Genomic DNA, 23,043 nt, shown 5'->3' on the forward strand with positions numbered 1-23,043 from the left:
AGCCTGAAGGAGGCTTTACCTTCACAATGATCTCCAGTGTGTCCAGCACAATCAGAGACGCCTCAGTGGCCAAGTTTCCATCCACCAGAGACTCCTGCTCCACCTCTGCTTTGGTCCTGCTAGAGGGAACACACACACACGCATAGACAAACACACACACATAGACAAACACACACACACACACACACACACACATACACACACAAAAACACACACACACACAAATACACACAGACAAACACACACACGCACACATGTAGAGACACACACACGTAGACAAACACACAAACAGGCACACCCAAATGTCAAAGTCATGTGCTGTTCATAAGTGGGCACTAAGAAGTAGTTCTATAATTCATGACCTCAGTGGTTTGCTTTGGCATTACGCAGACGATACTAATGCCAACATGTAAACTAGAAGAGAGGGACTGCCAGCCAGTGAGAGGGGGGGGGGATGAAAGGATGAAATAGAAAGATGACGAATAGAGAGAGGAAGAAAGAGAGAGACATAAAGTGTGTGTTTTATGTGTGCGTATGGGAAAGAGAGAGAGAAAGAAAGACTTACCTGTCAACCCTGTCTGCGTTCTGTCTCCAGTGAGTGACATTTTTCCTCCACCTGACATTTTCCTGGCCATACGGACTCCTTTCTGCACAGAGCAAAACAGAGAGGCTAAACAAACCAAATGCAACCACACATAGAGACACACACACACACACACACACACACACACACACACACACACACACACACACCCCTGGAGCAAACATATGCACACCAACATAAACATGCTGGACACAGGTACACACACGTACCGAGAAAACCCACATGCTGATCCAAACACACACACAGTAATATGGGAAACAACTGGACCTGTAAACGTGTATACTTATACAGGTGTGGTTGCACACACACACACAAACACACACACACACACACACACACACACACACACACACACACACACACACACACACACACCTCTGCAGCGTCGCACCATCTCTTGTCTGGCCCCGATGGTGCCCAGGATGGCCTCCTCCAGGCGAGCCTTCATGTCCTGAGACTTCTTAAAGGTCAGGCTGTTGATCCTCTCCAGGGCCTTCTTTCCCTGAGACAAGCACATACAGCTGAGCCAAAGAGCAGCCTCACCCGAGTTCACTTTTCACTCTGTTTGTCACGCTGAAACTGCCCTAGAATCTTGTGCCTTTATCAACTGCTGTATGTGGAGCTGAAGCCTACAGCCTTCTGCAGACTGCACTACCATTCTTCTGTATCTCTGCACACGTATTCTTATTCCCCATCCTCTCCCCTCAGTGCAATCCACGGACATGGACTTCATATGCTGGGCATCCATCTATTATTGAACCTTTTCATGGGAGCCATTTTGTTCACACCACCTACTAATGCTCTTGTAAGAAAGGGATTTATTGATTGAGTGAGTACTATTGAGATGTAGAAACTGGAAAGCAGAGAAAATGTAGATCCTCTCCAACTACAACTCTGGCAGGAGAGGCCTGTGTGTGTGTGTGTGTGTGTGTGTGTGTGTGTGTGTGTGTGTGTGTGTGTGTGTGTGTGTGTGTGTGGACCTGTGTTTCTCTGAAAAAATGTTAAAATAACAGCCATTAATTCATGCTCTGTCAGTAGGTGGTTATCATGCAAAACTAGTTGTACTAATCTATGGTAGCCTTGGACATGTACATCGACTCTGTGTTAGAGGTTTGCAAATTGCTGGAGTTAATAAGAAGAACTCTAAGCAAATAGCCAAATACTGTTGTGTGTCAGCAATCATAGGCAGCCTGCATATATGGAGAAGGCGCTGCCATCTCTACCCCTGATATGCCTTTTTTTTTATTCATCTACTGATTCACTTGGTTGCAAATACTTGCAGAGTGTTTGTGTTGTTGTGTGAAACATAATAAGGCTCTTTACTAATATTTGGATGCTGTGGTGTTGTATCAGTATGGGTCATTCCAAATAAATGAATCAAATGTGCCAGGTGGGGGGGGGGGGGGGGGGGGGGGGGGGTTTGGGTGCACCAGTACCTTGTACTCAAAGCAGGAGATGCAGAGGTGCAGCAGGTCGAGCAGGCGATTGATCTGAATGACAGACAGGTCGGAGACGTAGCGCTCCAGCAGTAGGGCGTCCGCATTCTTCAGCACCCAAAGAAAACACACCAGCAGAGTGCGGCTGCACTCCACAGACAGAGAGCTGCACTGACGGCCAGCCTGGTGGAAGAAGGGAGAGGGAGGGAGGGAGGGAGAGAGGGAGAATGAAAGTAATACATAGAGAAGTTGGAAGAAAAAGAAAGAAAAAAGCAGAAAGATAGACAGAAAGAAAAACATACAGACAGAGGAGGGAAACAAAAGGAAAGAAAGAAAGGCAACAGATGGCCAGACAGAAAGATTATGTTTTTTAATCAACTGAATGAACTAAGCTGTAATGAAACATCTAGTGTGTGTGTGTGTGTGTTACCTTTAGAAGACAATCTATGAACCACAGCAGTGCTATACATGCTGTTTCCGTTTCAATAGCCATTTAAGTCTACAGCCATTCCTAGCTGTCTTCAGGTGGTAAAAACGTCTCATTTGCCCACTGATTGGCCCATTCTTCCCGCCAGTACATAGCCCTCCAGGGACTAACAATAGAACTCCAGAAAAGACAGGAAACTAGACATGACCTCTGGTGGTAGACAGAGGTACCGCAGGGCAGTGCCTCCTTATTAGCTTGCTCCTCTAGTGGCCAGTCTGAGAACTTCAGTGCTGACCTCATTCTCAGCCAGATGGAATGTTCCAGAAGGAGGGCCAATCATGACTGCATTAATTATGCCTGACACCAGCGTGAACCTCCATCCCTTTGGACACCACTGAATTATTTAACACTCTCTCTCCTCCAGCAGGTGTGATGCGTGTATGGGCACAACTAGAGTAACTGAACGAAAACATCACTCAACGGGCTTTCTGTCTGTCTGTATCGCTACTATCATCTCAGTATGTGTTGTCTGCCTTCTACACATGTGCATTCATGGCTCTGAGGAAACTGTGCTGTGCTCCACTCACCACAGAGGGAAGAGCGAAGGGGTTTGCCTTGGAGTGTGGCAGGGGTGAGCCGGCAATCGCCATGGCGACAGACTGACTGATGGTGCTGCCGTTGTCTGGGTCACCGTCATCAGCGAGCGCTGAGGCGTGGCGCACGCGAGGGGGGGAGGTGTCTGTGCGTGCCACAAAAAGCAAGCAAACATAAGTCCCACATTAACGCCGGTACTGACACACCACAATACAGTCTTCAACACACAGCTTACCAGTCATGAAAGCCCCATATGTTTTAGGCGTCTGTCAACACCACAGTTATAACACATCATACCATTACAGGGCCTGTTATTAGTTGAATCACATATGCTCTGTTTGCCAACAAACCTAAACATACTTGTATTGTGAAGACCTGTTGTGACAATAATTTAGAGCCAAAGCCCCCTTTGATCTTTCTAAATGACCTAATTCCTCTTGCACCTCCCCCCCCCCCCATCATCGTGACTGAATGGGGCTGGCTGGGAAGCCTGAGAGGGCAGAGGGAGGCCACGTCAGCGCGGCTCACCGGTGAAGTCGTGCAGCAGGCCCAGCGTCTCCATGATGACGGGGATGAGTGGCAGGTAGAGCTGGGCCACGTGGGCGCGCACCTGCGGGTCGGTGTAGCGCGGGTCTGAGTCGTGGCTGCACAGCAGAGAGTGCAGCGCGCTGATGGCCTTCTTGTGCAGGAAGAACACCCTAAAGGAAGAGAGAAAGACAGGAAGATAGAAGAGGAGGAAAAGAAAGGGAGGGAAAAGAATGACAGAGGGAGAGAGAGGCAGAAAAAAAAGAAATCAGAAAAAAAGCAATGGAGGAAAAGAAAGGAAAGAAATAACAATAGAAAGACCCACAGGTAACAAGAAGAAAGAATAATAGAGAAAGGACAGAAGAAAGAATAGAGAGGAGAGAGTGGAAGAAAGAAAGAGTGTAAGAAAGAAAGAAAGAAAGAAGGGGGCAGGGGAGAAAAGGAGAAAAAAACAGTAGCAATGTTGGAGGCACTGTGCTGGAATGTACGTGACTGAGTGTGTGTACAGTACTTCAATCATCAGCTGCTCTTTCCCCCATATACACTCAGAGTTGGTCTCTGTCCAAGTGCATGCGTCATGCTATGTGTAAGGGGCCATGTCTGAGTACACATCCAGATGTGTGTGGGCATGCCTTTACTGTGACACCATGTCTGATGTGAGTGACCGTATGAGTGCCTCTGATAGGAGAGGGGGTGTCTGTGTGGTGATTGAGGTGTGTGTGTGTGTGTGTGTGTGTGTGTGTGGTGATTGAGATGTGTGTGTGTGTGTGTGTGACCACTTTATATTTTTTTGTATGATCTTTGAATTCTATGTTCTAGGTGTGTATGTTTGTGGGTCTATATTACACACACACACACACACACACACACACATATAAATACATATACTGGTGTGTGCGTGTGTGCGTGTGTGTGTGTGTGTGTGTGTGTGTGTGTGTGTGTGTGTGTGTGTCGAGTTCCCCTCACCCCTCTCCGTCTGGCTCCAGTATGAGGGCTAGTTCAGACAGCATCAGGCCTGAGAGGAAGTGTTGCTGGCGGAAAGGGACAGACAGCTCAAACATGCTCTGGACCCCCTGATCCAGCACCTGGCATGAGAACGCAGAGCTCTGAGAGAGGGAGGGTGCAGAGAGACAGTGGGAGACAGGGAGGTAGACAAGGCAAAATTAAAAGAGCACAATAAAAAACCACAATCAAAAAATAATGGACTAGACAGATATGCACCTATACACCAGAGCAAATTCCAGGTAGGTGTAAACCTACTTGGCAATAAATACAATTCTGATTCTGATTCTGATATGGACTCCAGCACCTAAACAGTAACTCACAACCATGGCGCTGCCTGATGGTGGCGCTGTTAAGGCTTCTCTCACCTGAGACGTGGTGGAGGAGGTTGAGGGCGAGGGGGAGGCAGGCGGGCTGAGGGTGGAGCAGGGAAGGTTGAGCGTGACGTAGTGCTCGTGGCTGCACACGATTCGCATGAAGTCCATCCGCAGGGCGGTCAGGGCGCTGGGGTTCTGTGACGTGTGCAGTTTAGTGGAGATCTGGTGGAGCGTGGGAGCAAACACAGGGTCATATGCATCAGGTACAGATAGATGACCGAGCTCTCAGATGTATGCTTTCTGTGCATTCACATTATACACAACAGGTATACAAGGGTTGAAAATGGGAATTTGTATATATTTTATATAATTTTCCATATATTTTTATATGGAAGTGTGGCTGCATTAAATGTATGTGACCCCATGTCTATGTGTGTGTGTGTGTGTGTGTGTGTGTGTGTATGTGTATGGGTGCATGAGTGAGTACCTGTTTGTAATAGGAGCGGACGAGGTTGAACACAAAGCCGCGGTCCATGAGAGACAGCAGGTCATTCAAGAAGAAGGCCAGACTGCTATTCAGCCTCTCAACAAGCTCAACATCCTGACAGAGAGACGAGGAGGCAGTGTTTGAAGTTTCAGTTTCATAAACAATGTGCGAGAGACACATTACATTGTTTGCTGTCCTACGAACCACTTCAAAGCACCTAATTAAGGGACTAAATAAACCCCCCCCCCCCGACACACACACACACACACACACACACAGACACACACAGACACGAGGACATAGACCAGACGGGAAGGAAACAAGCACTGGTACCTTGTGGTATCGGCCGGCGATGTCTGCACTGATGGCGCACACAAGGGCGGCGATGTCGTCCACAAATCGGTCAGGGAAGCGCTGACGTCTGGGAGTCTCCAGACGGGAAGACAGGAAGAGATGGTGGGCCATGCTCTTCACCTGGGTGTAAAGATAATATGGGGGTTACTTCATAAGCTGAAAATACTATGTAAACATACATTACATACGTGCAGACGAAATAAACAAGCATTAACATGCTTATGCTAGGTTTTATTGAAGTCAAAAAGAGGTAATTAAATACAGTGAACATACATGTACATGTGTGAATGACTAGCACCCATTCTGACTGTTCATGGACTGTCTAGATTGGTATGAATTAGCTGTTGACCACAACTGTAGAGTAGACAGTGAGTATGTGCATCATGTTGTGTATGTATAGAAGAGGGAGGTGAGGGCCTCCTGCAGTACTGACTATGAGCTGGAAGAAGAACCAGGCCTGCTGCAGGGCCGCCTCCCTAACGCTGCTGGTGCTCACCACCCACTGCAGGGCCAACTCCTCATGAAGAAGCTGTGTGAAAACACACACACACACACACACACACACAAACACAGAACCAGGCACACATACATACACATGTGTAACAGCAGTTAGTACAGATTGACTGGATTGATATACTACATCAGTATCTGAATTGACACAAACTACCAATGTGTGCACATATACACCACTTAATAAAGTATTATGCTTTATTATACACAAAAGCACTGTGTGTTTGCAAGGTTACAATATCTTATTTGTGTGTGTGTGTGTGTGTGTGTGTGTGTGTGTGTGTTACCTTCTTGGCTAGTTGCCGTGTGGGAGCAGGAAAGAAGGTGGAGCTCTCCAGGAAGGCAGACATGCGATTAGAGGCTCGCTCACTCGCCTTCCACAGAGCAATGGAGAAGAAGAGGATGGGGGGATGGAGAGAAAGAGAGAGAGAGGAAAAAACAAATAGAAAAGAAAACCATGGAAGAGAGTGACATGACACAGATGAATGAATGGATGGCAAATGAGTGAAACTCAATCCCTGGAAGGCTGGTGAAAAGATATTTCCAAGGTCACCTTTCGAATGGGCTGCCAAGGTTCTTACACTCAGATGAGAACACCCTTGAGCTCACCCAGTTCTTAGAATCTGAGAGAACTCCAGGCAGTCCAAGCCCTTCATGGATGGAGTTTACCACCAATGACCAACAGTTGAGCTCAGACCTTCTGTGGTCAACCTTGTTAAAGGCACCCAGTGCAACTTTTGAGGCTTAAAAATAAACATTCAATTTCTAGTCTCTTTTACACGTAGTAAGTTTCAATAACTCCATACGATTACATATCGACATTCAAGGAGCAAAGATAAGACGTCGTTGTGTGGTGAGAACTGATAGAAAATCGATAACAACAACAATCGCCGCCATTTTCTTTATTTTTTGTAACCTATAATAAATAAAGCAGGATTCCAGTCAATGGAAAAATGGCCTCTCCCCACCGGCGATTGTTGTTGTTTACGATTTTCTATCAGTTCTCACCACACAAGGACGTCTCATCTTTGCTCCTTGAATGTCGATATGTAATGGTATGGAGTTATTGAAACTTACTACGTGTAAAAAAGACTAGAAATTGAATGTTTATTTTTCATTGAATGTTTATATAAAGTTGCACTGGGTGCCTTTAACGCCAAGATGAAAATGTTAAAAGTTTTTTTTTTCTTTCCTTCTTTTGTTAGCCTCTATTGGTATGATGTGAGATATAGCGGCGAGCATGAGAGAAATGACCAACGCAACAGCAGAACCAGTCATCCGCTGCCTTAGCTACACCTGCTGTTACACACAGACTGATCTCCACGTTAGACTCGTGTAGTCCCACACCAAGGGCTTTATTTAGCTGATGCTGGTGGCCTTTTGTTGCTTCCTGGAAATGTTTATAGTTAGACACCACCTAACTTTGTATACTGCCTCAGAGTCTCATCTTTGTAAGATAGATTAAGGAGTGTTATATGATAGTGGAAAATACAGAGTATTACATGGTGCCTAACTGACTCCTGACCACCAACAAACCAGCTAAAGAAAAGGCTGACTTTCATAAGAGTTGTCCCCTTGTAAGAGAGTATCCCTGAGCAAATGTTCACTTCTCCGTGGTCTCCTGATGGACTGATGAACCATATGAGTGTATGAGACAGAGAGCATCATGGGAGAAAGAAATTGTCTGACTGAATGAGTTGAGAGCGATGCAAAGCAAGATGGTTTGTAGCTATGTCTTGGCAGGAAAAGGAAGAGTTGTGGCAAAATGGCGGACTAGGATGACAAAGAGGAAGGGTTGGTCGATGGGGGATGAGGAAGAGGAAGAAAAAGAAGAACAAGAGGAGGAGGAGGAGGAGGACTGGTGCTATGACACCTCAGCTCACCTCAACCACACACACTGCCAACCTTTGAGAGTGGGCACAGGAGGAGGGCAGCAGTGTAGGCACAGGGTGAGGTATGTTTGTGTGTGTGTTGGGTAGGGTAGGGTAGGGTAGGGTAGAGCACACAGGTGTGGGAGTATAGGTATGGGTATAGGTGGGGGTATGGGTAGGCACCTGCTTGAGCTCACAGCTGGAGTTGGGGTTGCGGCGGAGCACGGACCTGGAGCCCCCCGGAGCGTAAGCAGAGTTTACCCAGGAGTGAGAGCGGTCAATCCCCTGCTCATCAGACATCAGACGACACACACACACACACCAGGGGCACACGGGTACAGACCCCAGGAGGGAGAGGAAGGACAAGAGGAAGGGGTGGACAAAGGAAGAGGGGGCGATACGAAGGAATATCAGGGGGGAGGTAGAGGAGAGAGACGGAGGGGACAACGGGGCAGAGGAGACAACGGGATGGACAGACACACAGGTGGACAGAAGCACAGCACACAGATTGCATCATTGACATTGGCAGCAGCAACCAAGCAAGGGGGGGGGGGGGGGTGGACTGAGGGGAAACAGCGAACGCATCACAGGACAGTACGCAGTCTTTAAACAGGAAGTAAAGCTATAAGCAGGAGTAATCAGGGCAGTCAGACAACAGGAGCCATTACCTACACATCAACCACAGAGATCACTATCTGATTGCATGCTGGATGAGCATATGCATGAATTTTCTTTTTTAAGATATATTTACATTTACACATGATTACAAGAACATCGACCACCATCTTGAATCTGGTCCCTAACCGCCATACTCTGTGAACACCAGATGCGTTTGTTTTGCATACCTGACAGAACAAAAAATACACCCTTCTGAGGGGTGTTACATTCTGTGAACAAAACTCCGTCATGATGTTTACTGATATGGATTCCAGTCTGAGCAACTGTGTATGTTTCCTCCCAAATTAGTTTAACAGTTATGGAATGACCGAATACCAAACGAAACACGCCACTGACTGCCCAAAAATAGTATTTGCTGTTTCCGAGGGTTGGGTATGGTGTGGGTACCTTGCTGCCGATGATCCTCTGCACCTCCTCGTCTGGGGTGGGGGTGGTGGCCAGGTCGGGGTTGGAGTTGCTGATGCTCTTTGAGCGGGACAGGTGGAGGCTGCTAGGCCTGGGGGTGGCGCGGGACAGGGTGGCGTACTGGATGGGCATCTCATAAGTCGGAGTGCCCGCTTGAGAGCAGAGATGGAAGAAGTAGAAGAGGGTGAGGAGGACGACTAACTCAAATATCCTGAAAAAACGCTATCCTATCATTATACACCTTGTGTAACTGTGTCCTATCATCCTATCGTTGTGTACATTTGTGTACATCCACTATAATTATTCCATGTAAATTCACACTGGGATGCTGTGACTGGAGTGTGATTGCCTGCCATCCCCCGCAAACAGGCACTCGCACTCCAAATTGATCTAATCAAGGGCCCTAACAAGCTTTTGATTAGAGCCTAGAGTCTGCTGAAGGGAGTTCCTGTGTTTTACCATTAGGGGGCGATGTGGGCTCAGTGGTGGGCAGGTGGAAGGAGTAGTGGATGTAGGAGGCCAGGAGGTTGTTGCGGCCGTGTTGGTCCTGGTTTCCCTCCAGGTTCTTGTGAATTTGGTTCACGAGCAAGGACATGGCCTCGAAGGCAGCACGTCCCAGGTTCACTACACGGAGCAGCACAGAGAGAGAGGGAGAGAGAGAGAGGGGGAGAAAGAGAGGGGGAGAGAGACACAGGGAGAGGGGGGTAGAGACAAACAAAGAGAGAGAGAGAGAGGAATGTGAATGAACAGAATTGAAAAAAATGTATCTCCATAGAAATTATAAGATTACCTTGAAAAGACAGGAAAATTACAGACAAAAACATATGCAAAGGCAGAGAGATAGAGAGAGAGAGAAAAGAAGACTGCTATGCACACAAGGACCAAAGAGTTACTGAATACTGAACAAAATACTTAAAATGTGAGGAATACCAGCTTACACAACAGTAAAAATACAGCTCTGCCAACACCGCTAAATTGATCCTAGCTGAAAAATAACTCAAAAACAAATATTGTCTTTCATTTCTGAGGTATAGGGCATTTTCCACACAATCACGGTCTTTAAACCTGGGATGCAATAGAAACTGCAGACCCCCCACCCCCTCACCGATCTGGCCGGCGATGACGGGTGGGTGCACGATGAGCAGGATGAGTTTTCCGAGCAGCTGGTGCAGGAAGCGCACGCAGGTGTCCAACAGCGCCCCCTTGAGGGTGGCCATGCTGGCCTTCAGCTCTGCCTCCACGTTGGCCTCGGTGATGATGACATCCTTCAACCGGAATGGGAAGGAGTATTCCTCCAGCACGTAGACAAGTGTGAAGAACTTATCCAGGTGAGGGTCCTGACACACACACGCACACAAAACACACACACATAAGATATTGAGCACTGGAATATGCATTGTGTGTCATTTTATAGCCTCTAAGTAGTTTACCTGTGTGCCTCTTGGTTTGCAATGAGTGTGTGTGTGTGTGTGTGTGTGTGTGTGTGTGTGTGTGTGTGTGTGTGTGTGTGTGTGTGTGTGTGTGTGTGAGTACGTGCAATACCTGAGTATGGACGGAGGACACAGCGGTCACCTCAACATTGAAGACCCCTTTGTGATTATCAACCCATTTCATCCCAGGGAGCTGCACCTGTAAGAGCAGAGTCATGGGCACAGGCCATGCATTAAGGATTCAAAACACACACTCTCACACAAACTTACAGTAGATATACCCAAAAATCAAGGAGACTCACTGTCACACAAAACATAGATTTACACAAAACACACTGACTCACACAAACATAAATATACACAAAACACACTGACACACACTCACTCTCACACAAACATAGATACACACAAAACACACTGACACACACACTCTCACACAAACATAGATATACACAAAACTCACTGACACACACTCACTCTCACACAAACATAGATACACACAAAACACACTGACACACACACTCTCACTCAAACATAGATATTCACAAAAATCAAGGACACGTGCACATGCACACACCCAAACCCTTACATAATGAGTGTTTGGAGGATTCTCCATGGAGATAAACCACACACACACACACACACACTTACATCAGGAGTGAGGACAGAGTAACTGGGCGGGGGTTTCTCCACAGAGACGGGCAGACTGAAGGTGCCAGTGCGTAGGCGGCCATGCTGCATCAGCGGGATCCACTATGGAGCAACAACACAGCAGTTAGGCCCTGGGCCATTTCATATGCTACACATACACTCATAGTCACACACACACACACTCATAGTCTCACACACACACACACACACACACACACACACACACTCATAGTCACACACACACACTCATAGTCACACACACACACTCATAGTCACAACCACACACTCCTAGTCACACACAAACTATCTTGGTCAGTCTCTCTCACACACACACACACTCATAGTCACACACAAACACAGACACACACACACAAACACTCATAGTCACAAACACACACACAAACACAGACACACACACACACTCATAGTCACAAACACACACACTAATAGTCACACACACACACTCATAATCACACACAAACACAAACCCACTCAGTCACACACACACACAATCTCGGTCAGTCTCTCTCTCACACACACACACCCACTTGCCCCCCTCCAAACACACTCCCACTGTTACTCGAATGCTACTCCTCAGCAGGTTCACACACTGTTCACACCCACGCTCATCCAGTGACTCACACGTTGACAATATGCCAGCTATCGCCACCAGCTATTATCACTCCCTCTGAGACTGCCATGTTCCAGTCAGCCCTGGGGCACAACTCCCACACTATTAACCTCCTCTCTCTCTCACTCTCACACACACTCTCTCACACACACACACACACACACACACACACACACACACACACACACACACACACACTATATAACATGACACTACACACCCACGCAAACACACACAATTTTACCCAGTGTAACTATAACATATTCCATCTGTGCAGAGTATGTAGACTGTAGGCTTTCATCTCTGCTGCAGTCACTTCTGCGTTACATCCCGCAGCAACACAAACACTGCTGCTTCAATGCCCTCAGCAGGTGAGCTGTGGTTTCATGTCAACAGTAAGGTGACACCAGGGCAAGAAAGGGAGTGTGAGGGGAAGGCAGGTGTGTGTGTGTGTGTGTGTGTGTGTGTGTGTACATCCGTATTAGGATTCTAAGTGATCCCCTGTGGCCGGTGTGTATGTTTTGCCAAACTGTGGCAGACGGGTTGATTTTGGTTTAGCAGGAGTGCCGGGGTTGGGGTGGGATGGTAGAGGCTGATTCCGGTTAAGCAGGATGCGAGGATAGGTGGTAAGGGGTTTGGAGACTAGGAATCTCAGGAGAGAGGAGAGGGGGGGGGGGGGTGATTACTGGGATACTCAGGACCATTACTGCCTGGGGGGTGGGTAAAGTGTCTAACCGTGTATCCCACGGGCGTCTCCAGGGGGGTGTTTTGCTTGGGCTGGCAGCTGATGTGGTAGAAGGTGAACAGCAGGTGATGGTTGTCTGTCAGGTTGGCAGGGATCTTCATCTTCATCTCCTCATAGAACTCTGGGGACCTGAGAGAGAGAGAGAGAGGGATGGGTGAGAGAGAGAACATGAACACACACACACACACAAAAAGAAACACAACCAAATAAAGTCAAAATCTCTCTCACACACCCATACCCACACGCACACACAAACAAAGAGGAACAAACACCTTCTCTCACACACACAGACACACAGACACACACAGACACACACAGACACACACACACACACACACACACACACACACACACACACACGAGAGGAGATGAGGAAAGTGGAGAATAGGAGTTGAAAGGAGAACGGGTGTGACTGGTGACATGATATGTCGACTCTTACTTGTCGTGGTAGATGATGGGCGTGTACGCCTCCTTGTAGAACTCTGCACAGCTGGACTTTCCAAAAATGACCTGTTTACATGACACACACCACCCCATTATTAGTGTGAGTCACTCGTGCCTTAACGCCAGCCTAAATGCCATGATCTATACATGAGTCATAGCTCCCAGCCTGGCACCATCATCAAATACCACCATCATCAAATACCGCCATCACTGCTTTTCTTAGCTGAAGCTTTCCATGTGGATCCTGTGGTTAGCTCTGGCACCCCCTCACACAGCTCATCAGATTAGCAGCGTTTCACAGCTGCACTGATGGAATTAAGAACGTTTCTAAACAGCGCTGATTGGATTACGACATTTCTTGTAGCTTCTCTGAATGGATTAAGACATTCCCAGCATGCTGTTAGCTCGTCGTTTCATTGGATTAGCATCCTGCCACCAGTCTCTCATATGAAATTATGGAATGTCCTACAAATCCCAATCGGATCAGGGTAGGACAACACAAATCTTAGGGGACTGCTGTTGAAGACAACTGATGACCAATAATAATAATAATAGAAAAAAGCCTGATCACACAGTAAGGCCCAGATGAGCATAAGCACACGTTGTTGGGAAACCTGTAAAACTTTTGGATTTGTTTGTTTTTAAAGTTGGTTGTAAACACAAGAGATATAGAGTGCATGGTGCACTGCAAAGGGCCAAATAATTTCTTCTACTTCTAGATGGCTGCACTGTGTCCGTTGTGGGTTTGGTGTCAATGATGTACAGATGTATATCGTTGCCATGTCAAAAAGAAGAACATGAAGAAATTGTGTGGGATCCTTTAGTTTTTCTGTTCTTTCTGATGTTTATCTGCTTGTTATTCTGGGGTGTGGTGTTCTGGGCGGAAACTCAGGTTTGTTGCGGAGTTGCTCAAAGCCACATTTCCCCTGGCGCTGGTGTGTTGTGGTCTGTCAGAGACGGGTGTTTAAGTGGGCACACACTCACAGGCATGGCCTGGCTAGGGTCTTCTCCAGCCATGAATTGCACCTTCACGGCGATGTTCCGCACCGAACCCTGGCGACTGCTGAAGTTCGCACTCTGGGGGTAGATGTAGAGTAGATTCCTGAGAACAAGAGAGGGATGGAGACAAAAAAAAAGAGAAGGAAGAGTCACATCATGTGTGAGAGAGAGAAACAGAGAGAGAAAGAGAAGGTGAAAGACAGAGAGGGAGATGATGAGAGAGCGAGAAAGAAAGAAAACGAGGGACACAAAGAAAGAGAAAAGTGTGTAAATGTGAGATATGTGAAAGGAGGTTGGGTGAGGGAGAGGCCGTGGAGGAGGTGTGTGTGTGGGGGGGGGGGGGGGGGGGGGGGCAGTTCAGAGAGAGGTAAATGAACCAAAGTTATTCGGAACCACTGAACTCAGGTTGCTCAACTCATTCCTGTTTCGCTATGTCAGTCAGCAAACAGCTGATCAGCCACGGGGCTGCCAGCAGCTGAGGGGGCAAAAAAAAAAAAGAGAGTTGGACAGTGCACCGTGACCTTACCCTTAAACAATCTCTGACATGGAGACTATCTCTCCTCTTTATCTATTTCAGCCTCTATCTTTCCCCCACACACACCCATGCATACATGCGTGTACACACACATACAGTGAATAAAATGGTGCTTGTTTCTATAATGGCAAAAAAACCTGCATGCATAAAGTGTAGTAGGCTAACTACCTAAAAGGCATGCAAAACCTTGCAAAGACAACCAACAGCCCGGCTGAACTACATAGGGTATATCTTGGATTGGCAAGTGGGGAAGCCACAGGTGCCTATCTGTGCTTCACTTGACCATATGCTATCAAAATTAATTTGACGATGGTACCAAATCTAGTTGCCTATAAAACCATACCTCAAAAAGTGTCAAATTGTTGTATAGCGTTACTTTCACACCTTCATAAGACTCCTTATAAATGTTGTATACCTATTTATTTACCACATTTTGCTTCTGGGGTCTGATACGTTCTTGGTCTACAAGGTTCTGGTCAGCTTGGCACATTTCATAGCATATTTTCAACGGTCACCAACCCATGTCCCACAGTAGATTTTTGATTGTTGGTAATATGCTAAATCTTTACAGGCCAGCTTCTGCCAGATGACAATCACCTATGGCCTTGAAACTGCACAGATACCCACACAGTGTTGTCTTACAGCAGGAGCAGGATGTTTCAATTTTCAGAAAAAAATGTCACAATGTATATTTTATTTTTGAGGGGCCCCTTAACTCAAAAAAATTGTTAATTCATTTTCCAACATAAAAAAAATGTGCTGTAGGGCTGAATTACCAGTTATGTTTGTGCATTGGCTGGCTTCTCGGCTCTATGTTGAGTGTCAAGGTCAACTGATGCAATGCTATGAGGGGGTACTATGCTCCTCAGTGATTGGCCCTCAGATGAGGGGAGATTTCGCAACTTAACCACACACACCGACACACACACACACTCACACACACCTACATATAAGACAGAGACACTCAAGCCGAAACATGCATGGACTCTCCGCAACACTAGCTCAAAGCATCTCAGCACTCTTCCCGAGATTGTTTGAGTGATCCACAATCGGCTCAACAGTCAACTCTGTTTGAGGCACTTTTCAGCAGAGAATACAGCAGACTAGCTGTCGCTTGGTAACCGGTGACTGATCTCGTGATGACGCGGGCTCTGTGCGTGCTGTGTGCGGTGGCGGCTGTGTGGGCGTTTCAGGGCGTGCAGGCGGCCCCGGTGGGGGAGCAGTCCGCCTCGGAGGAGGTGAACGTGCTGATGTTTGGCGTGCTGCAGTTCAGCGACTCTCTGCGCTACACCTACCAACAGACCGAGGCCCGGCTGGCCCGCCTGGCCAGAGCCATCCGCAGCACCGAGGGCCTTTTGAGGCAACTGGACCGCCAGACACTGGAGGCCAAGCAGGCCGAGGTCCAGATCAAAGAGGGGATCCACCTTCTCCAGGTAAGGGGGGGGGGGGACGACTAAGACAACTGACCGGCATGTTTAAACATTGACTGGGGTCACTGAAGTTACCGAAGATTGTGGTTTTAGAGAGTGCAGCTTGTAGGTCAGTGAATGACAGTTTAAAAAAGATGGCTACACAAAGGGACATGTGAACAGGTTCACACAGCTGAAGTTTGTTTGTTCACCTGGTATGGTAAACTGATGAAGGTGTAAACAACAACCATGATCATGGGTTTAAGTCCCAGGGAGCACACATATCAACAGAAATGTATGTCAATATCGTATGTCACTTTGAAAAAAGCATCCAAGATGGGCAACATCCATATTTAAGAAGACACCTGACAGACTTGAAGTCTGAATGCAGATTAACATGGCATGTTGATTTATGTGATAGTGAGTGATATTTGTGGTCTGTTTCCCAGGCACAGACAGCAGATCTTAAAACCACAGCTCAGCAGACCAAGGGGAAGGTTGATCAGGTGGAGCAAGAAGAGCTGAAGCTCAAGATGAAGATGAGAGGACTAAACTCCACCTTCAAGAGGGCCAGCCCTGACAGCGTTAAATCACTGAAGGTACACACAACACAGTACATTTCAACAGTGCCTCAAGGTGTATTACATGCCCAATGCAAGAGCAAGCACCATAGCATGGAAAAAGTTTGGGCTGTACCCAGCTCAGATGGGAGACCCATCCCTCTATCCACAAATCCTGAGGGCAGCCTGGGAGAGAGATTCCAAACAAAACACTCACTTATGGGATTTCCAGAATGTTCTCAAGGGCATTGAATTAAAATAACTTCTGCTTGCTCTTATGGGTTTATTTTATTTGTGATCATCCGAGATCAATCTAAAGAACCACCTGAATAGTAAAAGGTATCGCTATCAGCATTCTCAGCATGTCCTGGCTCTAAATAAAGTCTCTGCTTTCAGGAGGCAGTTCAGAGGCACTCAATGCTATTGAAGGATCTACTGGATAGGACCCAGGAACAGAGAGGAATACTACAGCTTCAGAACCTACATTTGACCCAATTACAGAAACAGGCAAGTTTAACTTTTTCTTTTCTATATATTTTATATAAGTCAATTACCCTGTCTGTAATCAATAATCAGTATCACCCTATGAAGAGGCCTTTGCTTCTTTGACTGTTTGTAGTGAACAATGTATTCTCTGTATTGCAGAATGGGTCATGAGTACGGCATGAAGACAGATCAGACACTCTACACTCCCACTTTTGGAAGAATATTCTTCAACATATTTACACATCCACAAACAGATCCATTCAATATACTATGTTGTTTTTTAATGTTTCTTATATACTGATATTTAAAATAAATATTGATCAATAATGACTGTCTAGTGTCTTTGAACCCATCAGTCATTTGAACAGATAATCTTCGAAGTAGGTAGTAGAGCCTGTGTGTGTGTGTGTGTTTGCTCCGCCACCTGTAGTATCTGTGTGTTTGTGCCCTCCCCCGCCTGTAGAGTGTGTGTGTGTGTGTGTGTGTGTGTGTGTGTGTGTGTGTGTGTGTGTGTGTGTGTGTGTGTGTGTGGCGCTCCCCCACCTGTAGTGTGTGTGAGGTGTGTAGACATAGCGTGCTGGGAACTCGAGCACTTCTTTGGTGGGGCGCACGCGCGGGTCTGGATAGGGCTTCACATGCAGCAGCTCAGGGGACAGACAGTAGTGAGGGGCCTCAGGGGCCGGAGAGATGTCTATCTTCAACTGGGCTGAGAGAGAGAGAGAGGGAGAGAGAGGGGGGGCAAAGAGCAAGAAGAGAGGAAAAGGGAGAGAGATTGAGAGAGTGAGACAGAGAAAGAGGGAGACACATAGAGAAGGAGTAAAAAGAGAGAGAGGGAGAGAGAGAGGGTGGGGCAGAGAGAGAAAGGAGAGGAAGAGGGAGAGAGAGCAGGAGAGGAGGAGATGGAGTGGCAGGTTTAGATAGAGGACAACAAAGAGAGAAAGGAAGAGAGAAAAGGGCAGAGAGGGAGTGGAATGAGGGATCGATGAAGGGGATACAATGTATCGATTATTATTCATAAGCACATAACCAAGTCACCAAAAGAGACTGTGCAATTAAACATAGATGGAGGCATTAAAACTAGTACATAACATTAAAACTAGTAAAATCATAAAACCTAAAAGCAAATGAATTAAGTAAACTATACTATTGAAAGTAAGTTTGTAAATGTAGTGGTAGAAGGTAATAAGAGGTGATTGTGAAGCTTTTAATGTAGTTTAACACTGGGAGTTGTGTGAGTGTTGGTTGGGGATGTGCAAGTACCAGTGACTGGTCTCAGCCTCCTCAGGACAGAAGAAGGTCTACGCATGTCAGCCAGAAACTTATACAGATCCTCATCACTCAACCTGTCACCTTCCTACACACACATACACACACAACCACAGAAGCACATACACATATGAACACACAAACAACATATATATGCACACATAAATGTCTATTACAGCAAGAAACAGAAATGTTCACAGTCCAGCACACATGGACAGACACGACAAGCATCAACGCAGAGGTGTGCACATATTAGGCCACAGAGCAAACGCAACACGCACAAGGTCTCCTGCACGTTGGGACCACTGACCTGTTTGAAGAAGTTGGTGACCGTGAGAGTGGCTGGACGGAATGTGGCAAAGTTGCACATGTCCTCTCCCACACTCATCCTTTCAAATCCCTTCTTCTTCCGCTCGTTCCATGTTCCTTTTCTCTCTGGGGGACAACATGATCACGTCGGAGTGAGTGAAATTCATCCTTTTCCTTCGCATTGAAAAGTGTCTGTGCACCTGGGGTTGATTTTGTAAATGGAAGTATGTTTTGGTGCTTTCCATGTCAGGAGCCTCTTTGGTAAAAAAAAAACATTTTATAGAGGAAATGTTGATGAAATAGATGTATTATTTAATTTCTATATGGCCCCGGTAATAATGAGCTGAAATGAAGGAATCAAACCTAAGGTGGCTAGGACATTTTTGGCACTTAAAATGTGTTTTGTTTAATTTGTGAGGGGAGTGTTGGGAGCGAGTGAGTTGGAGAGTACAGGAGCAAATTAATCAAAACATGTACCAGCAAAGACACAAATGTTCTGTTCTACTTGTATGTAGGTTAATGCTTCTGGAGGGGAAGGTCTTGTGAAAGAATGATACATCTGACCCCTGACCCCCACCTCTGCCCTCACATGTTAATAACAGGGCAGCAGAGACAAGGCCACTTATGGGGTGATATTTACACAACACACTAAACATGAAGGACACAAACATATGAACAGTGTTGTTTACCAGGGAGAACAAATACGGTAATATCATGTCCTATCATGCATCCTAATGCCATGCAATGTATGATGCAATGCTCTATTAATGTAATGTAAATGCAATGCCATGTTTGCTAAATGAATACATTTACTGTAGTGTAAAGTAATGCAGTGAGAATATAATGAAGTGCTTACTAATTCAGGAATGTAATATAATACAATGTGCTCACTAAATTAACAAATGTGCTGTAATCTTATCTAATATAATGTCAAATCATATCTGCATGTGGTATACTATGGCAGTGGAGGGGTTTTTGGTCCAATAGACAGGAGTGGTATGGTGTGGTGTGCTGTGCTGTGGCTGAGGTACTGCTGTCAGAGCCAGGGTTTATGTTGAGCAAGCGGATGGTGGATAAACTGTATACTCCACCTACGCAGTACGTTGCTTAGGAACAAATGCATGGATACAATAATGTAATGTGTGCAAGTGATATGCCTGTGGGTAATGGTAGTGTGTTGTGTCTGAGGTACCGCTGTCTGAGTCAGGGTCAGAGTGCTCCGTCAGTCCCCCCACGCTGCTGACGATGTTGGGCTGGTGGACGGTTGATAAACTGTATACTGTACCTGTACTGTATGTTGCTTAGGATACATTAATAACAAATGTTTGAATGTGATCTGCCAATGGGCAACGGTGGTGTGGTGTGGTGTGGTGTGGTGTGGTGCGGTGCGGTGTGGCTGAGGTACCGCTGTCTGAGTCCGGGTCGGAGCGCTCCAGTCCCCCCACGCTGCTGACGATGTTGAGCAGGTGGATGGCGGTCCAGGCGAAGGGCATGCGGAAACGGCCCAACCTGCTGCATGACTGCTCCGCCTGTGAGCGCAACTTCTCCAGCTTCTCCTTATGCTGCACACACAGGCACACACACAGATAGCCACATACGCATTATATAAGTGATGCACTTCGCACTTAGCATATGCCAACTCCCCAAAAAAATACGATTTGTTTTTACAATTTTAGTAAATTCTTCATTAGTAAAAAAGACAAAAATAGTAATATTTTCTTTTCTACAAAATGACCAATGCCAGTATTTCTTATCTACAACATTCATCTTTCTTTAACATCAGCTCGAAGCCATCAAGGACACAGACTGGAAACTTCCATTTCAAGATATTAATAACTCAGTGCCAGCACAACTGTACCCTCCTGGAGTTTGTTGGACATTGATCTTCATGAAGGCAAATATTGCAACGGTCGGGAATGAATTGAGAAACTATTACTGATGTGCTCTGCCAAGTGCACTCTGTCTGTCTCTCAGGCACGAATGCAGACATGCACGCACACACACAAAGAAAATTACTCAACCTTTGTCAGGTTTGTTTTAATATTAGACCATTCTTAAATATTAGCTTTTCGTAAACACATGACACCTTCTTACGGCTATATACATCAAGTTCAAAGAGCACGTGCTAGTCAGTTTGCTGCTGGTGGCCAATGCAGCCGATGTTCACCTTAGTGGAGTCCGACTCCTTCATGATCATGTAGGGCTCACAGCACTCCCCTATGTCTCCCTGCTGCAGGACCTTCTCCAACTGAGAGACAGAGAGAGACAGAGAGATAGAGAGAGAGAGAGACACACAGAGACAGTGAGAGAGAGAGACAGAGAGAGAGACAGAGACAGAGAGGGGGGGGGGGGCAAAGAAAAAGAGAGAGATGAGAGAAAGTGACAGAGATTGCAAAGAAACAGAGAGATAGAGATATGACAAAGACAGGAATAGCATACAAGGAGGGAGTGAGACAGAGAGAGAGAGAGAGAGAGAGAGAGAGAGAGAGAAAGAGAGAGAGAGAGAGCATGAACACATGAACAAGTAAAACTGATTAAAAGCTCATGAGAGAAGGAGCGTAAGACACAGTGAGGCACAGCAGCACAGCGCAGGTCATTTCCCCTCTGAGCTGTGGGCCAGCGGCGCCCCCTACTGTCCGTAGCTACCTTGATGACCAGGAAGATGTCTGCAGAGGGGTATGTGATGGAGAAGATGGCGGAGCGGGCGAGGGTGGAGATGGCCGTGTGGGGAATGTGGGGCCGCAGCAGGCCCTTCATCTGATCGGAGTTCAGGTCAAAGTGGAAATTCTCCGAGATCTGAGAGGGGAGGACAGGGGGGGTCAGAGGAGGTGGTGAGGAGAGAGGCAGGGAACAGTCAGGATTCAGAGGCAGTACGACCTGCACAGCCCTTTAGGCGAAACATTCAAACTCAAATCACTTCAAATGAAACCAATCCACTTAATGCACTGGAGCTAATGGAAGTAACTCCAAAATAAAAGGGTCAAACTGAATACCTTTTTCTTTTCCTTGACATCATACAGAGCCAGTGTTCCAAATATTGGCTCAATTTCTATCTCAAACCTGGAGGGACAACCAGGAGAGAGACACACATGAGATTAGCCCTTGACTGGTGCAGAGAGTATCATTGTGGGTATGTGGGTAAAATGTGGGACATAGATGAAAGATGTGTCAGAGTAATGTAGGGCATATTGTGCAATGACATGGGATCTGCTGGAGGTATCTGAAGAAGAGTGACTAGATGCAACTGCGGCGAGATGGACCAGAGCTGATGAGACATGTCTGGACAGAACCGGTAGTGGGGCAAGAGGGGGAAAGACAGAGAGACAGAGACACACAGAGAGGTACAGAAGGAGAGACACTGACAGAGTGAGACAGCAAGGGAGGGGGGTACACACACAAACAAGCACACACACACACACACACACACACACACACAGAGGAGGACAGAGGGAGAGAAGAGGAGAGAGACAGCGAGCTAGAGTGAGAGTGAGAGACAGACAGGGCAAGAGAGAGAGAGAGAGAAAGAGAGAGAGAGAGACACTCACTTGAGGGACAGACACTTGACCATGATCCTCTGGCCCATGTGCTCTTTGGGGATCTCTGGGAGGGAACAGCGCTCCACCGCCTCATCCTGCCGCGTGAGAACCAACCAACCGCACACAACGTTTACACAGATGCCATGGCAACGTTGACACAGGACAGGGCAATAAAGAAGCCAGACCAGAGAAAGAGAGGAGGAGAAGAAGACACAGTAAACAAGCAAGTCAGACAGGGACCTCGAGAGGGGGACATGTAAATACTGTAAGGCCGAAGTCCATTATGCGCCACTCAAACAAGGGGATTGCTTTCAGCGTCAGAAATAATGTCAGGATCTCCTCTTTTAGCCTACACTTACAAGATAGGAGTCATAAACAGTCATATGACACACACACACACACACACACACACACACACACACACACACACACACACACACACACACACACACACACACACACACACACAGACACACCTCGTCAGGAGTGGGGTAGAGACTGAGCAGGTCAGTGTGGCGCCCCTGCTGGCGAGCATCTGCGTTGCGGTGATCCATGTCCTCTGCACTCGTCCGCTCCAGCACAGAGGGCAGCAGCGCGTCGGGAGAGGAGTTCTTCAGGTCGAAGATGCTGGAGGCCCAGCTGCCCCGCGGCGTGTCGTCCATGGTCACTGAACGTCGCTTCGCCTCGTCCTGATGGACAAAACAACCAGGACTTTACAGTCTCCCATTCCACAATTTCAGTAAAGCATTTCATACCAGACAAATGTTATTCTATTTCCTGGGAACTGACACTTGCACACAATAAGCTTGCAAACACAAACCTCAGAACAACC

At 46.8% G+C, this 23,043-nt stretch overlaps 1 protein-coding gene across 2 annotated transcripts in view; it reads right to left on the reverse strand.

The window, feature by feature from the left end:
* Positions 1-23,043, reverse strand: part of dock6 (dedicator of cytokinesis 6) — a 44,985-nt gene that overhangs the window by 12,731 nt on the left and 9,211 nt on the right. Inside the window, exons 6-34 of one of the 2 annotated variants that reach the window (XM_080856046.1) lie at positions 22,688-22,900; positions 22,221-22,306; positions 21,669-21,735; positions 21,322-21,471; positions 20,843-20,923; positions 20,081-20,237; positions 18,677-18,801; positions 18,361-18,454; positions 17,644-17,806; positions 14,096-14,213; positions 13,107-13,177; positions 12,658-12,796; positions 11,292-11,393; positions 10,753-10,839; positions 10,316-10,547; positions 9,670-9,834; positions 9,193-9,362; positions 8,311-8,412; positions 6,180-6,275; positions 5,726-5,866; positions 5,393-5,506; positions 4,957-5,127; positions 4,553-4,692; positions 3,590-3,759; positions 3,055-3,206; positions 2,041-2,223; positions 980-1,106; positions 566-647; positions 20-116 (exon numbers count right to left, since the gene is read on the reverse strand). In XM_080856046.1, the coding sequence (XP_080712172.1) occupies positions 20-116; positions 566-647; positions 980-1,106; positions 2,041-2,223; positions 3,055-3,206; positions 3,590-3,759; positions 4,553-4,692; positions 4,957-5,127; positions 5,393-5,506; positions 5,726-5,866; positions 6,180-6,275; positions 8,311-8,412; positions 9,193-9,362; positions 9,670-9,834; positions 10,316-10,547; positions 10,753-10,839; positions 11,292-11,393; positions 12,658-12,796; positions 13,107-13,177; positions 14,096-14,213; positions 17,644-17,806; positions 18,361-18,454; positions 18,677-18,801; positions 20,081-20,237; positions 20,843-20,923; positions 21,322-21,471; positions 21,669-21,735; positions 22,221-22,306; positions 22,688-22,900 (3,795 nt within the window). Of the gene's footprint in view, positions 1-19; positions 120-565; positions 648-979; positions 1,107-2,040; positions 2,224-3,054; positions 3,207-3,589; positions 3,760-4,552; positions 4,693-4,956; positions 5,128-5,392; positions 5,507-5,725; positions 5,867-6,179; positions 6,276-8,310; positions 8,413-9,192; positions 9,363-9,669; positions 9,835-10,315; positions 10,548-10,752; positions 10,840-11,291; positions 11,394-12,657; positions 12,797-13,106; positions 13,178-14,095; positions 14,214-17,643; positions 17,807-18,360; positions 18,455-18,676; positions 18,802-20,080; positions 20,238-20,842; positions 20,924-21,321; positions 21,472-21,668; positions 21,736-22,220; positions 22,307-22,687; positions 22,901-23,043 lie in introns of both variants that reach the window. The other variant, XM_080856045.1, reaches the window with a different exon arrangement.

Source organism: Sprattus sprattus (assembly GCF_963457725.1).
Source record: "Sprattus sprattus genome assembly, chromosome: 18".
Taxonomy (NCBI): Eukaryota; Metazoa; Chordata; class Actinopteri; order Clupeiformes; family Clupeidae; genus Sprattus; species Sprattus sprattus.